We start from the raw sequence: 17107 nt of genomic DNA on the forward strand, positions 1-17107 counted from the left end.
GGGTCCCGTAGCCTAGGATGGTCGGGACAGTTGAACTGGGGCGACGCCGCTGATGGGTTGGCGTTGTCAGTCATGATGGACGGTAGCGTGCGGCTTCGCAGCTCCAGGGTGTAGCGACGAGGATAAACAGCACCCTCCACGAAATGTGAAGAAGTTTATTAGTCGTTAACGACAACGGCAAGACAGCGTGATGAACCGTCCAGCAGAGACCGGCACAGCAGCGAACCGAAGCACGAGCCGAAAGAGCCTGGCGTTGGCGATGCTGCTCGCTGCAGACATATCTTCTTCTTCACACTAGAATATTTTCACGTGAAAAGTGATCCCAGACGTCTTCTTGATGTGATTTGTGCAGCCATAAGCGACGCACGAAGTCACCATGGCCTTGTAAAATCTTTATCTGCTTCACAAAAGCACGTCACAGTCTCCAAAGGCCACTGTGAGGGCGGAGCTATGAAGCGCACTTTGTCATCTGCTTCCGAGTCTTTCCTTTTCCAATATGGCGGCGACTGGCGTCACTTATGAGGGCGTACCTCCACTTCAGAAGACATAGTATAGAACCTCCTTGGGCACAGGTGACCAAGAACACTGCTGGCCCTGTGGGGACGGCGAGCGGTCGTAACATGGAGCTGACGTTCGGGGGTCCTCACGGGTGCAATTCGGTGAAGATCGAGTGTCCTCGACACGATAAGGAGCACAGAGAGACGATGGCCAACGATAGCGACAATAGTGAGAAATACGGCCTACCATATTGCACTTAAAACATATCAGCTTGTCACTACGCGTACGCCACTTTTTGGAATCATGGTATCAAGACGAGGTCGGTCGTGGCCTGTAGGATAGAATAGGGCTGACCGTGGGATGACTTGGGACACATAAGAGCTGGATCAATGACACTGTTAGGCGGGCCTTCTTATAAAAACGAGCCATCGGAGCAGATAGAGATGTTGCGTCAATCTCTCGCTGCACAAGGCGCGAGAGGTTTTCAGTACTGGGTGGGCGGCTAGCTGGACGTCTTCGCACGACGACGCGTCATTGGTGTTAGGGAGCCAAGCAAATTGCTGTGTAACTTCATGACTCTTTGCTTCTTCAAAGCGTCGGCACTCCCTGAGGATGTCCTCAATGGTGGAGCAGTCTCTGTACGCTAAAAAGTGGAAGGTATCATCCACTTTTAAAGTAAGCTAAAAGGTAAGCTAAAAATGTAAGGTATCAGGTATCTCTAAGAATATGGCTGACTTTGTCAGCTTCGGGCATGTGATCCTCAACTTGCCAACACAGGGCTAAAACATCTTAAATGTGCACCATGTATGGCTCTGTCGAGGTTTTTGCACGGTGCGAGAGATTTTTCTGGGCTGCTCATTAGCATGCGATGGGCTTTCAGAAGAGGTGTTTCATTTTTTGTTTGCACACATTCTAATTAGTCAGCTCCTATTCGTGGGTGTCGATCCACACACTGGCTGTTCCCCCCTGAAGTAGTAGCTGACGTTTCCCGCATAAAAGTTGGCTGGCACACTTGTAGTCAGCCAGCCACTTTTTGACATTCACTTTATCAGTTCCACAAAAAGTGCCAAGGTCTTCTAGACGGGTCACAATGACGGGACTGGGTTCAGTTTGCATAGTAGGGGGTGGATCGACAGAACAGCCTATCAACAGGATGGATCGTTCAAGAAGACGCCTGCTGCGAAGTTTCGTGGTGGGCGTCTGATGTACCCAGCACCTCCACCAAAGGTGTCAGGAAAGATAACAAAAGACAGGTGTATTTAGGATATTTAAACAATCAAAGTTATTGGGGCAAGAGCAGCGAAGATTGCATAAACTGTATAAAACTTGTCCTCATCATCTTCGATCTCTAGGTCCGTGGCACATAACAATATAAATCTGCATTTAGTGTGAAAAATAGGGTTCTAGCTAATACGATTGATTCATAGTAAGACGGTAAGTTGGGCCAGTTGGTTAGGATCCATCGTGAACTTACTTACAGCGCAACACCAGAAAAAATACAGAACAGGGAAGGAGCAAAAGAGAAAGAAAAAGAGAAGCAGTGCCGTCTTTTTCTTTCTCTTTTGCTCCTTCCCTGTCCTGTATTTTTTCTGGTGTTGCGCTGTAAGTAAGTTCACGAACGATTGATTCATAATCTAAGTGGTTATCCGTCTTTTCTGATGACCTCGGGATGATGCTCTTGTGCCACTGCAGATGTCTTGCAAATGATTGGTCGAGCTGGCAGACCACAGTTTGATGATCAAGGTGTGGCAGTGGTGTTGGTTCACGACCTCAAGAAAAAGTTCTACAACAAGTTCCTCTACGAGCCATTCCCAGTGGAGTCCAGGTAAGGCCGGGCTTTGCCTTCTGTCTATGGTACAGAAAGCATTGATGCGAGATAGGAGCCAATATGTTCTTTTGTAGGAGCCTCGTATCGGTTGGTGTTCAGTGGTTGTGTTTAATGTAAACAGCTTTTTTATCCTTTGTTTTCCCGCTGCGGTGATGTGTAGCTGTGCCTAATGTTCTTCGTGCAGCCTTTTGGAGAAAAACAATACTGCACACATATGATATGATCAATTTATCAATAAATGTTGTAAGTTTAAATACTAAAGGTGTATCAAGCATTGTAGGAAGCCAAATTTAATTACAAATATGCAGTGTATTATGGGCAACTTTTATGTGGCTGATGGTCAAAAGACTGTAAAAACTGGTGAAAAAAAAAAAAGAGCAGTATGTTTATTTTATGAATAAATTACTTTATAAATTTTATAAATCAGCATGCATATACAGTAGAAGCCTGTTATAACGACCTTATTTACGTACATTTACGATTTTTCTATGCTACTCTTTGAAACTGGGTTGGCATACAGCGGACATTTTTCTAAGCCGTGTACTTTTATAGTAAGCAAACACTTTGGACGCGGTCGCTGTAAAAATATGGCCCATACAAAGCGCATCAGAAAAGAGCAATAGCAATTCATGGTGATAAGGGCTGTAGCGCGAGCGCGAATGTGCTAGAAGAAACGTGAAACGAAAGGCGAGGCAAGGAAAGCAAAGAGGACAACACCAGCGCTGAGCAATAGCAATGTGGCCAGTGGCGATGAGCGAGCCATTTTGACTCATCGCCGGCAACGTTATCACAGTCATCTGCAGATATCTGCTCAGCAGTTAATGCTGGTACAAGGGCGTCAAGTCGCCGTTCGCCAGTTCGCCGCTGCCACGTCGTGTGAGGCTGCTTGCGTGTGTTGTTTACAAAAATTGTTTTCGTTGTGTTGGACAAACAGGCCACTCGCCGTACCCGAGCATGACCTTGAGTGTAGCATGCACGAAGAACACACAAACGCATGCAAGCACTGGAGTGCAAACAGCCTGGCATGCGACGGTAAGAGCCGACAGTAGTAGTAGTATTTTTATTTACAGTAAGCCGGATACAGAGCTCACTGCAGGGGCAAAGGGCTAAAGGCGAACAGCCTGACAAAGGCCCTTGTCCCTCCGCAGTCTGTGACTGTGCAAAGCTTAGACATCAGCACTGACAAACAATATATATATTCAATACATTGGTTTCAAGCAACCTGAAATTGTAAACACAAAATTCAAACATAAATAGCATAAGAAGTTTACATAACACATTTTAAGAATTAGAGGTCACTCTCGTAAAAATTCACAACTAAACAAAATCAATGAAACAACTCAAGAACAGACACAAAATGCATACGGATACAATGAATTGCGCTGTGTACACTCGTATAATTGACATAGAAGTTTATGAACAATTTAAGCATTTGCAGAGGCATGAGACTCCATTACGTAGTTTCGATAGCATAGACCGGTGGTTATGAATAAGTTCTTTATTTGTTTCTTGAAAGTCGCACTACTAGCCCTAAAGTTCAATTGATCTGCAAGGGTATTTAAAACTTGCGGTACCTGGTAAGCAATACTTTGTTTTCCATTCTTGGTTCTTGTTCTAGGAGCTCGTTTCTTTTGTTCTCGCAGACTGTAGTGTGGTCTTTCGGTGCAACTTTCTTCATATAGCTTAGTCTTCTGTATTAACTGAAGCAATTTAAAATGATATAATTGATCAATTCTGAGTATGGAATGTTTAATGAATAGTGGAGCAGTGCGCAAGTCTTGTAGATTCCCCCTGTATTTTTCAAAGCAGCGTAATATTTTCTTTTGTATAGTTATTAACTTATGGTAATTCCCTTGTGATGTCGTTCCCCAGACTAACATCCCATAACTTACTTTAGAATGGAAGAGTGCATAGTACATACTTATTTTTAACCTCAATGGGATTAAGTGCATTGTTCTAAAAAAAAACAACCAACTATTCGCGCTAATGCGGTGATCAGATGATTTACATGTGTGTTCCACTTTAATTCCTCCTGAAACCATACACCAAGAAACTTTTGTTCCCTAACTTGTGCGATGCAATTTCCTTCGAATTTTACAGCTATGTTACTAATAGGTTTGTTTATAGGTCGGAATATCATATAGGTTGTTTTTTTTGCATTCAAGCGCAGTCCATTTTGCCTTAACCAATTTGAAAGATTGCTTAGATAATTATTTACACTGACCTCAAGTGATATTAGATTGTCTGATGAAAAGAAAACATTCGTATCGTCAGCGTACATTATAAGTTCAGGAGAATGAGGTATATCGACAATATCACTTATATAGGCAAGGAACAATAATGGCCCCAGTATAGACCCTTGGGGGACTCCTTGGTTCAACTTTATCTTTGCAGAAATAGTGTTATTCAGTTGTACATATTGATAACGATCTTCTAGGTAACTTTTAAACAGTTGTAGTGCTACTCCACGCACCCCATAACTTGATAATTTATGAATCAATGATTTTAATTGTATGGAGTCAAATGCCTTTTGAAGATCGAGGAAGAGCCCAAGAGTATATTTTTTTGTTTTCCATATTTTCGATTATCTTATCTTTGATATACAGTAGAGCTTGTTCTGTTGATTTATTTTTTTGAAAGCCATACTGACTTTTTGTTATTATTTGGTGCTTATCAAAAAAGGATGCAAGTCTATCATAAATAACCCCTTCAAATATTTTTGATATTGTTGGAAGCACGGATATAGGTCGATAGTTCGCTAAAGTATTGATATCACCACCTTTATGTACTGCAGTGACTTTTGCCACTTTTAACTGCTCTGGAAATACACCGTTAGTGAGGGTAAGGTTGATAATATAGGCCAAGACATTAGATATCAATGGTGACACCATTTTAACTCAACAGAACCTATCTCATCAATTCCTGATACAACATTGTTTTTAAGTTTTTTGATTAATCTTTCTACTTCAACCGGATCTGTGGGTGCAAGAAAAATAGAATACGGCAAAGGAGACTTATCAGGAGTTGGAGCATTATCTCGCTTTTCATCCGTTAAAATAAAGGAACCCGCATTTATGAAATGTTCATTCATAACATTGGCCAACCTTTCACCACTGAAAATCTGACCATTAATTGTTAGGTCCTGTGTCCTATTACAACCCTTATTTCTGTTCATAAGCCCATTTATGACCTCCCATAGCTTCCTCTGGTCATTGTAAATGCTTTCAAATAATTTTTCATAGTAGTTCTGTTTAGCCTTCCGTATTTCTGAATTTAAAACGTTTCTGTATTTCTTGTACTCAGCTAAGGCGTCTGTGTTCCGCGAACGGATGAAATCATGATACAATTTATTCTTTATTTTTATGCGCCGATAAAGATCACGATTTATCGAAGGCTTTCTGCATTTCTTATTTCTGCCACGTGAGCGCTTCTGAAGTGGAAAGGCCGCATCATAGCTAGCACTCAATAACGTCATGAATGTGTTATAAGCATCATCAGGATTTTCTTGTCTATAAACAGTGTTCCAGTCTATGTTCTGAGCTAGCTGAAAAAAATGTTCCTGAGTTTTGCTGTTTTTAATTCGGTGGAAAGATGTCTCTGTTTTCTGACCAATTTGAGAAGTAACTCGTGCAAGAAAGAAGATGGGCATATGATCACTTATGTCATACGCAAATACCCCGGATTCTATATTCTGTGAACATAAATTTGAGGCGCATATATCAAGGAGCGTAGCACTTGTTGATGTAATTCTAGTAGGTGAACGTATAAAATTTGTACTTCCATATGTAAGTAAGAGCGTTTCAAAATCTTTGGCATAAGGATCATTGGAACAGAGGTCAATGTTTATGTCACCAAGGAGTATTCCCGCGAACAGTGGATAACACAACATTAAGAAACTCAATAAATTTCTTTTTGTGGCCATGTGGTGGCCTATATACACCAATTACTATGAATGAGCCAACACACATTGTAATGCATTCAACATCATCGTTCATAACAGTATACTTATCAAGCAGTTCACTCGAAAGCGTATCCTTAAAATAAATAGCAAGACCTCCACCTTTTTGCTGGTTACGACCGAGAAGTTCATGACTATAGCCTGGAAAGAACGGCGCATCTTCTTTATAAGTAATCCATGTCTCGGAGAAAACTAGCACATCAAATCCGATAGCTATAGACCATATAAAATTAGCAATGTCGTCGACCTTTCTTTTTATGCTTTTACAATTTATATGCAATGCTTTAAACAAGCCTTTTCCTGATTGAAATGCCCTATTAAAGTCTTCAACACTGTAATACTTTTGGTTATTTACAAGATCAGTCATGGTGGAATGTTTTTCAATTTGTTATGACACATGCCACATCTAATTTCTAATTTTAGCCAGGCTTGTCTCATCCGCAATGTGTATCGCTCGTGATCCTTCATCTTTGCGTGCAAGGATTTTGCCACCGGATCTCCAGACAAATTTCCATGCGGCTTCTTTCTTTTTTTGTATTGCCGCTGCAAGCAATGCCTTGCCCTTCTGCGTCAAATGCTCATTTACAAAAATGGGCGTTTTTTTGTCATCCCCAAGCATAGAACTATCGAGCCTCTTCTTTCTACATTTCGCCAGTATGTCGTCACGTTTTGTTCTTTTTACTAAGCGAACGATTATTTTCTTCACACCAGGCTTAGGAGTGGGAATCCAGTGGCATGCGTCAATATCAGACAGATCAACTGCCGTGCCGACAGCTTCGCTTATCTTTCTTACAACATCCACTGGATCATTCCCGACCAACGCACCCTTTATCTCAAGATTGTTTAGGCGCTGATACTGTTCGAGCTCATCGCATTTTTGTGACAGTCTCTTATTTTCCACTTTCAATTCCATGTTTTGTCTTATGAGCTCTTGCATTTCAGCTCTCATATTCTTAATATCAGTGGCTACATCTTTCACCTCACTGCAGGTGTCAGAGCAAAAGGCTATGCTGTCTTTAATTTCCCGAATCTCACTTCTGAAATCGCGTTTGAAATTTTCAAATGCCTTCGACAGCTCTTTTAAATCCTTTACATTTGCTGCGTCCTTTTCCGCGTCTTTCCCCGCACTTTTTGCGGAATCCTTTCCCATAGCAAAGCAAGAACACTTCACTCAAAGCAAATACACTTCACGCTGTGTTCGGCAGCAGTGCACAGGCACAGGAGCAGACTTAGACGTGGGTAACACCGTTTCTCACCTGCGAAAGCAGAAGATTTGTTACGTTCCGTTCGGTTCATGCACTGCCGCCGAACTGCCTGGTCCACTCGGCAATGCCGTCTTTTTAAGCGTTTTCCAGGTCCAGGTCACGTGAAACGTCCAGGTCACGTGAAACTCCAAGCGCAGGCGCAGGACCACGATGACCAAAGTGGTGGCGACGCGTCCGTCTATCAAGGCGATAAGGGCGGTATCCGTGAGCCAAGTTGAAGCCAGCAAGCTGCGAAAGCAGAAGATTTGTTACGCTCCGTCCGGTTCGTGCACTGCCGCCGAACTGCGTGGTCCACTCGGCAATGCCGTCTTTTTAAGCGTTTTCCAGGTCCAGGTTACGTGAAACGTCCAGGTCACGTGAAACTCCAAGCGCAGGCGCAGGACCACGATGACCAAAGTGGTGGTGACGCGTCCGTCTATCAAGGCGATAAGGGCGGTATCCGTGAGCCAAGTTGAAGCCAGCAAGCTGCGAAAGCAGATTTGTTACGTTCCGTCCGGTTCGTGCACTGCCGCCGAACTGCCACAGTTAAGTGACTGTCACGCGTATATGTGCTGAGGCCTGGTTCGCTCGTCAGACGTTGCGAAATGAACCGTAGAGGCTGATGGTACCAAACGAAAACTACCACTTCATTACCATGAAAATCACAAAACAAAACAACAACACAAACACGCACACATTGAAAAACACAGAAAACGAGATGTCTTAATGATGCGTGTTTCAACGTCCGATTCCGTTTGCCGTTCTCTAGTTCTCGCGCTTACAGTTGTGGCGTGGCCTCCGGTCCGCTGGGAGTCCCTCTCAGACGTGATGACACGCCATATCGATGCTCAACGGTGGCGACGATGTTGAAGAACCACTGCAGCGGTAGCTCCGGTGGTTTCTTCCCGAGGCAGGTGCTCGGGCGGGATACACTGCAGACCAGGGTCGGCGGTGGTTCCGGGGCTGCTTGCAGAGGTCGGTGCTCGGGCGGGAAACTGCAGCCCAGGATCGGCGGTGGTTCCGGGGCTGCTTGCCGAGGTCGGTGCTCGGGCGGGAAACTGCAGCCCAGGATCCGCGGTTGCTCTGTGAGCTGCTCACCGAGTCAGGTGCTCGGGCGGGAAACTGCCGTCCAGGATCGGCGGTTGCTCCGTGAGCTGCTCGCCGAGTCAGGTGCTCGGGCGGGAGCCTGGAGCGAGAGCCAGTCCGAACTTCCGCAGCCCTTGGCCCCTCGAACGCCACGTCCCAGCTCTCACGTTCCTCACTTGCCCTGCGCCCTCTTCTTTTTCCTCCTCTTCTCTCTCATTCCAGCATTTTAAATTACCTATTCAAAACAACTTCTTTCTTTTCCTCTTTTCTTCATCTTGTCATTCTTGACAGTGACGCGCTGCATGCAACTAGCCACAAATGCTTGGTTAGATGTGGGGGTACCACACTTTAGTGGAAGCGGCGTGAGTTCATGGCGAACGTGATTTTATTGACTCGTGAGCACGCAGCAAACATTGCTTAATACGCGAAAAGGCCTAAATTGTCAGCGGAGTGGTAGTTAGTACTTTTCTATAAAAATACACAGGAAAAATAGAACATGGCTGCTAAGGGCACGTTTTTATAGGCTAGTTTATATACAACGAACTACTGATATAAACGGGGGGATTATAAACGGGTTCGACTGTTTTCATTTTATTAAACGTGGTACAACTGCTCAGTATAAAAGAAATGATTATTTGCATTTAAAATGGGGACTTGTGCTTGCTGTTCTAAAGAGGGGTTTTATCTGCTCTTCCTAAAGGTGCGCTTCAATCAATCGCATCATTGCCACTGACATACTGTAAGGAATCTTAAGAGTCTTTCGTTGGGGGATGCACCGAGGTGTGAGCATCACATGAAAACCCTGGTAGGAGTTGTGCAGCTTTTCTGCTGTGGGGACACTCTTTCCACTTTTTATTCCCCCATGCACAGGTGTCGTGAGGAGTTACAATGAAAGGCCATTGCAAAACCAGTCTCAAAACAAAGCGGGGGGTAAGCATCTTTTAGGAGACATTAAAGTGAAACAATGAATTAGGTAAGATTAAGAACTAATATTGAATTCACTAACACAGGTTAATAGAGCAAATTTCTATTTTTTTAGTTTCACATCGTGGTGTATTTTTCGTACATTGGCCCAATAAAGTTTCCACCACTCGGCGTGCCTCACCCCCAAGAGGACAGTGTGGGTTTGTGATATGAGGTGCAGAAACTTGATGATGATCTGGGAATCTTCTTTCAGCAGTGGTAGTGCTCTTCACAGCGGTGGTGCTTCACCAAAGGATCAAATCCCTCCACAGCATTTCAATGTAGGTGAAATGCTAGAGGCCCTAACATCGCATGAAAAAATGCCACAAGTTTATGAGTTAAACACCTTGAATAATAAATTGTCTTCAAATATCTGTCCTAAGCATAAATTGTAGTACAAAAAGCATTCACAAGTTTTTCTGGCATTTTTGAGCTAGGCTAACACCACACCAAATTTTGGAAAAATTAAGTGCTCAAGTTAATTAAATGCTATATCTTCTTTACCCTTTTTTGTATATGAACATGCAGATGACTGTAGCATTTGCCATTCTGTTGTTTCTTTTTGTTGTTGTTTCAGTTGACATAATTATTATTGCAAACATGGTGACCTTTGTTTACAGCTTGATTGATGTTTTGCCTGACCATGTGAATGCCGAAGTGGTTGCTGGAACCATCAGATCTACACAAGACTGCTTGGACTATATGACATGGACATACTTCTACCGAAGACTCCTGCAAAATCCAACGTAGGTATTTTTAACTTGCATGTTGGCACATTGTGACCTAAAAGTGAATAGATGCAAGCTTGTCGGTTCAGAGCCATCTGTAAAAATAGCATTAGTTCAGACGCTGAGTAAGAAATATCAAGCGAGGATGGACACTGACTATCAAAAAAGCTTTTATTGTGCTTGCACAAATGAAAAATAGTGGGGCGGAGTAGAAAGGAAGATAGTGCAGTTGCATGGAGTACTGATGATAAAAGCATCAAAAGGGTGCATCGTTACAGTTCCTCTTGGAAGCTGTATTGCTTGTCTGAAAGGTGTGTCAGCACCCCATCATACATCCCTTCAGACAAGGCAAGCACAGTTGAAATGTTAACAAAAAAAAACATTGGTTAATAAAATATTTTGTGAAAGATTTGCATGAGCTTACCTTCATTGCCATGACAACACAATCGCATCCAACCCAGCGTGTTCAGTTGAGAACCTTTGTTCAACTGACTTGCAGATACTATGGTCTCGAGAAAGTAGAGCCCAAGCTAATGAGCAGTTTCCTGTCAAATCTTGTCAGCAAGTCGGTGCGCACATTGCAAGACTCCTATTGCCTAGAGGTGGACTCGGTAAGTGACTCTTGTTCTTTTGCTGTACTTTGTGTGTAGAGTGGCGTTGGTGAGGCTTTACATAGCCCACTTATTTTTGACCACCTTAGGATGTTTTTGCATGAATGCTCATAAGAACGTCGTGTCTCTCTTTTTTTTTTTTTTTCCTCCTTTTTCCGATTCAGATGTCTTTGCAGTACATCCCTCATGCATAGTGGCCTTTGAGGTCCTTGAAAATCCTGGAACTTTAGAATAGTATGTTCAGCACCGAGTAAAACCTTTAATATGTTGACATCCTTAAAGTTCATCAAAACACTTCAGTCCAGTCAATTTGTAGCAGATGCTTTTTGAATAAATTTAAAATTATAACAAACTGGCACCCAAGAGCATTGTATTTCAGCATTGTATTTGCTGCTAGCCCATATTCAGCACGTGTGAAAAAACTGTGAAGGCCTCCTTGCTGGGGAAATCGGGGACTCAGTTGCTGGCTGAGCCGGGAGGGTGGGAGAAGGCAGTGTGACGAGAAAGTGCTCTTGTGGGAGCACTTGGAGAGACAGTAGCTGCCTCTAGCACCGCCTAGTACCGTACGTACACGATTGTACTGTATGAACACGGCATCTTAAGTCGGGCTGTTGACTTACTATTGAAACTGAAACTAGTGCTGCCAGTTACTCCGGGACAACATTGTTCCTGCATTCCTGCTCTACGTATGCTATAGAGCGTACTCTCTAATATATAACTAACACCCTCAGCAATGATTTGTGAGAAATTTTCTAAAATTGATTCTTAGTTATTGCCGCAAAGCTAACTTTCTGAATAGCTCTAAAACATCACCGTGAATACACCTTTGTACGCGAGCATTGACGTATTTTGTGTTGACTTTAGCTTCACAATTTGTGTGTATTTTGTGTGGATTAAGCCAACAAAATGTAATATTCTGCATGCTTGTTATAAGGAATTTTGTCTTTTTCAATTTGTAAGAATCTGTTGCTCACTTTCGGGCCTGTTGCTGCCATTCCCATCTGCACCGGCATTCCTGGTGACACCTTTTGTTTCTTTTTAATGTATTTCCGTTTATTTATTATATGGTATTCTTTTCTTTTAATGATGGCCACATTTAGCAATCGGGCACAAATTGAAATCTTTGTGCCTCCACATTGCCATCTTGAACTGGGCAACTTGAGGCACTTTGGGTACTGAGGCCCAGCAGATCCACGTGCCAAATTTTTTTTACCTATCCTAAAACCATCGCCCATACACCTATGTTGAGATGCTTCATTGTCATGGGTGCCCCAGGCTAAAAATTATTAAATTTTCATACATAGCAGCATTCAAGGGTGCTGCTAATGCATTTTGCATGCCAGAAAAAACTAACAGTGTAAGGGCTGAGCGTAAAGGCCGGGGCGTGAAGACGAAGGCTTTAAGTAACAAAAGATTTATTAAAACATAGGGGTATGTGAAGGAAAATATTAGGATGCAGCCTGCAGACGCGGCGGTGGACAAGAAAGCAAAAGTTTAGCCTTCACTTGGTCTTGACGTTGCAGAGTCGTATTAGCGCTGCAGAGGTCTTTAGTGATGAGCTGGGCGGCTGTGGGCACTCACATCCCACCCTAGTCCGATCGACCAAGTCTTGTCGTCAATGGGTTTTGTACACGGTCACACGCACACTAATATACTCACGCACACATGGGAAAACACTGCAACTTCACTCGAGCACAAAGTCGTCGAGGTGTCTCTGTAACCAGCGAGTGCGTTAGGGTCGTTGTGGCTGTTGCTGCTCCATAGAGATGACATTTGCTCCCGAAGCGGGCATGATATCTGCATGGGCGAGGGATGGTTGCGCAATCACTGGAGAAACTGGTGGCACATAAGGCTTTAGCTGGGACAAGTGCACCGTTTGTGGTTGATTAATAAAACGAGATGACAGATGGAGAGCTCTAAATCTGGCTGGTGTAAGCTGCTCAATGAGGCAGTAAACACCATTGAAGCGAGGTGCCACTTTTTTTTTGGCAACGGAGCCTGTCATCTCACCCAGACAAAACCACTTACAATAAATTTGTGCGGACGATGGCCGTGATCATAGCGCTCTTCGTGTGCACTTTGAGCTGCTTACGAACTGACGGTTGCTTCACAGCACTGCACTGTTGTGTCGAGGATGCGCCTGGCAAGAACGGATGTCTGGAACGAATGATGTTGTTGGAGTGGAATTTTCAGTACGTAGCCGTAGCGAAGCTGGAATGGCGTAAAGTTTGTGGGAATCAAGGCTAGCCTGCCACGTCTACGCCGGCTTTGCCGCCTCTTTCTGACATGACTCTCCTCTCCACCGTGGTCTGTCATGCTGGGGGAGCAGGAGTAAGTATTAACCTCTCTCACCCGGTAGCGGATGTCAACTGTTACGGTGCACAAAATCTCTCGGGATGTCTTGCGCGTGCGCGCACGCGCCGGTAGTGAGTGAGAATTTATCTAGGACGACATGGGTAAGCACGCATTTCTTTTCTGTCCATCTGCTCTCTTTGTTTGGGGCTCGTTCGAACTTTGCCAATGGCGTCTTGCGCCCATGGCAAACGCCTACCTTTTGTCGCGCCCCCCCCCCTTTCGAATGCTTGGCCGAAGAGTGGTATGGTGTCCTAGTGCGGGGTCATACTATGCCGACCCGTATCTCTCAAAGCCAACGCGAGCGCATTTTGGTCCTCGCTCGAGCGACCGGGCCCTTCCGTCCCGGTGTCCCCGTGAATCACTTTTGCCCCACAGAGATGTGCTCGCTACACCCTGTGTAGGACTTCTCGCCCGGGGCGTGGTTAAGCCTATTTGCTTTCCTGCCCCCCCCCTGTTGCAACGTGCTCTGTATTGTCTTTTTGGTGTTGCCATAGGCAATAAAGTGTTTCGACCTTGAGCAGTAACATGTTCTCGCCACAGCGACGGTTAACGCGTGCCCTGCGACGATTAATGCATGCTCTGCGGCTCGCTAAGACCGAAGCCACGCTGGTGGCCGTATTCCGTCGGGGTACGTGTACACTACAAGTTCATGCTTGCCTTCATGGACTTGTTTACTGCGAAAGCTGCCTCATGAAGTTTGGTAGGCCATGACAGTGGTTCCATTGCACAGAGCTTGTGGAGAACTGCCAGTAGAGTTTCATTGCTTTTCTTAGCCAAGCCACTGGCTTGAAGACGATAGGCAGTTGTGAAATGGAGTTCCACTGAGTGAAGCTTCATGCAGCGCTTGAACTCATTGGACTCGAAGACAGAGCCATAGTCTGAGAGGCAGTGGTCTGGCATGCCGTAAGTGTAAAACACGTTGTGCAAATGTTTGATAACTTCGCGCATAGACGTAAATGATACTGTGGTGGGCACTATATACCAGGTAGCAAAATAAACTACGTTGAGAATGTAGCGCTTCGAGTTGGTGGGTGGCATGGTTACATAGTCAATTGCTATGCTTGAAAAAATGATTGTCTAAGTTAAGCATTTTTTCAAGACCTACGTTGCATGTGGTAGAGCAGTTAAAAACTGTTAACACTGGCAGGTTGGCACATAGGCTGCGACTGATTATTTCATGCGTGGCCACCAATAACGATCCTGAACCTTTTGTAACGTACGCTTTGTGTCAAAGTGCTGTGCACCATCGTGTAACGCTTGCAGAATGGCAGGGCGCAGTTTGGATGAAGCGACTACCGATGTTCCGATGACAGTCGGCAATACAGGGTGTCATCCAACTTTGTGTACTCGGCTGAGTCCTTTTCACTAGCCATGCAAAAATGAATCTTAGTGCACTAAGGATCTTCTGGTTGCATCATAGCCATTGACAGCGAAGAGTGCGTGACAGCACATGCCAAGCGGGGCAAATGGTCGGCTACAATGTTCGGACGTCAGCACAGTAAAATTGAACTGCACTAAGTCCATTAGCATGCCCCGCCGCGGTGGTCTAGTGGCTAAGGTACTCAGCTGCTGACCCGCAGGTCGTGGGTTCGAATCCCGGCTGCGGCGGCTGCATTTCCGATGGAGGCGGAAGTGTTGTAGGTCCGTGTGCTCAGATTTGGGTGCACGTTAAAGAATCCCAGGTGGTCGAAATTTCCGGAGCCCTCCACTCCGGCGTCTCTCATAATCATATGGTGGTTTTGGAACGTTAAACCTCAAATTTCAATCAATTAAGTCCATTAGCATAGAAGTGAACCGACGAGATAGCTGCACGTGGGACGTTAAGCAGGCAACAGTCCAGTTATCTGTGACTAGAGAGAATTTTCTGCCTAGGAGGTACTGACGGAACTTGACTGTGATTGCGCAGTAGACTGCAATACACTCCCAAATATTGCTGTAAAGCTTAACATAAGTTCACAGCTGGCATAGGCAATGACACATTCTCTGGTGTCGTGGACGTGCGATAACACAGCTCCAATGGCTTCCTGTGAGGCGTCTGTGGTTAGCGTCGTGGTTGTCACGGGGACGAAGTGCGCCAGAAGTGGAAGCTGGTTGAGGGCGGCACATATTGTCTGAAAGGCCTGCTCACATTCAGTGCTCCAAATAAATGTGGGTGCCTTGATGAGAGCTTGCAAAAGAACTATCACTTTCGCAAAGCCCTTATTAAAACGAAGATAGAAGCTTGCTGTTTGCACTCAGGAGAGCACTTCTTTCTGGCTTCGCAGAACTAGGATGCGACACATAGCCGCAGCCTTATCAGGATCTGGAAGGTAGCCTTGACTGGAAATAATAAAGCCCAGAAACCTAACAGAGGGTTGGCCAAAATAGCATTTTTCCCATGAGGCTTTCAGCCCGTTGGCCTGCAGCAATTGTAATACCTCCTGTGGGATGCTTACTGTTGAGCATAATTTATTTATTTATTTATACATACTGCAGCCCTATTCAGGGCTATCGCAGGAATGGGGTGTTATATAATACTAGGCAACAGAGAAAAAAATACAAACAAATAATACAAATTGTGAAGCAAGTACACTCGTAACAAAGCAAAAGTAAAAATGAAGTTAATTACGCTTCAGTAAGATATTCATCGACAGCAACTATGAAGTCGGTTAGTGGTAAGGAGCGAATGCTACCAGGCAGGGAATTCCACAGTTCTATTGCACGCGGAAAAAAACTGTATTTAAAGGTATTAGTACCAGCAAAAAAAGGTGTTACATTCAATGCGTGGGAACTCGGGGTACAACTATCATCAGTAAATGTTATGAGGTTACCATGACTAAGGCCGGAGGAGGAGTTAATAATTCCGTATAAAAATTTTAAAGCTTCGTTTTGGTATCGCGAGAGTTGTGATGGGATGTTTAATGATTGAAGGGCTGTGGTCCGCGAGAAGTTGCGGCTATAGTTATGAAAAATGAAACGGATAGATTTTCGCTGAATGTTATTTAGCAAGCTTATTTCACAGTGTTTGTAAGGGAACCAAACTACTGATGCATATTCGAAAACAGGGCGAATGAGTGATTTATATAAAAGCAGTTTAGTATCTCGAGGGGCGTTAAGTAAAGTTCGGCGCAAATAACCTAATTTTTTTAGCGCTTTACGACATACATCATCAATGTGGCTAGTCCATGAAAGGTGTTCGATTAGAATTACTCCTAAATATTTGTACTGTGAAACTCTATTGAGCTGGGTGCCACCTAGAAAATAGTCAAAAGAGAAGGGGTTGTGCCTATTGGTAAAAGACATTACGACTGTTTTAGTGCAGTTAACGTTCATTTGCCATGTGTCACACCAGTTGCTAAAAGACGTGGGGGATTGCGCGATGGTAATGATCATCAATGGAGTTGATAGTTTCATAGAGGATGCAATCTCTGCGTAGAGTCTTATTTTAGATGAGATGCTATGAGGTAAATTATTAATGAAAAGTAAAAATACTATGAAAAGTAAAAATACTATTAATGAAAAGTGAAAATAGTATTTTACTAAAGGGCCTAGAACGGATCCCTGAGGAACACCGGATGTGACGTCAATGGGAGATGAATCTGTCGAGCTGAAAGAAACGAATTGTGAGTGCGAATGAAGAAAACTAGCTATCCAAGAAACAATGCGAGGGTTATCGAGAATGAGGTTTAGTTTTAACAATAGCTTAGAATGAATGACGGAATCAAAAGCTTTGGAGAAATCAATGAAAATGGCATCTATTTGGTTACCTAGGTCTAAGTTATAAGCAACGTCAGCAACGTCATGCATGAAATCGTTTAATTGTGTTACAGTACTATATCCGCGACGGAAACCATGTT

At 44.0% G+C, this 17107-nt stretch overlaps 1 protein-coding gene across 1 annotated transcript in view; it reads left to right on the forward strand.

The window, feature by feature from the left end:
- Window positions 1–17107, forward strand: part of LOC119175108 (activating signal cointegrator 1 complex subunit obelus) — a 526436-nt gene that overhangs the window by 413239 nt on the left and 96090 nt on the right. Inside the window, exons 29-31 of the mRNA XM_037426343.2 lie at window positions 2191–2323; window positions 10198–10323; window positions 10805–10916. Coding sequence (XP_037282240.2) covers window positions 2191–2323; window positions 10198–10323; window positions 10805–10916 — 371 coding nt within the window. The remainder of the gene's footprint in view (window positions 1–2190; window positions 2324–10197; window positions 10324–10804; window positions 10917–17107) is intronic.

This window comes from Rhipicephalus microplus, chromosome 5 (assembly GCF_043290135.1).
Source record: "Rhipicephalus microplus isolate Deutch F79 chromosome 5, USDA_Rmic, whole genome shotgun sequence".
Lineage (NCBI taxonomy): Eukaryota > Metazoa > Arthropoda > Arachnida > Ixodida > Ixodidae > Rhipicephalus > Rhipicephalus microplus.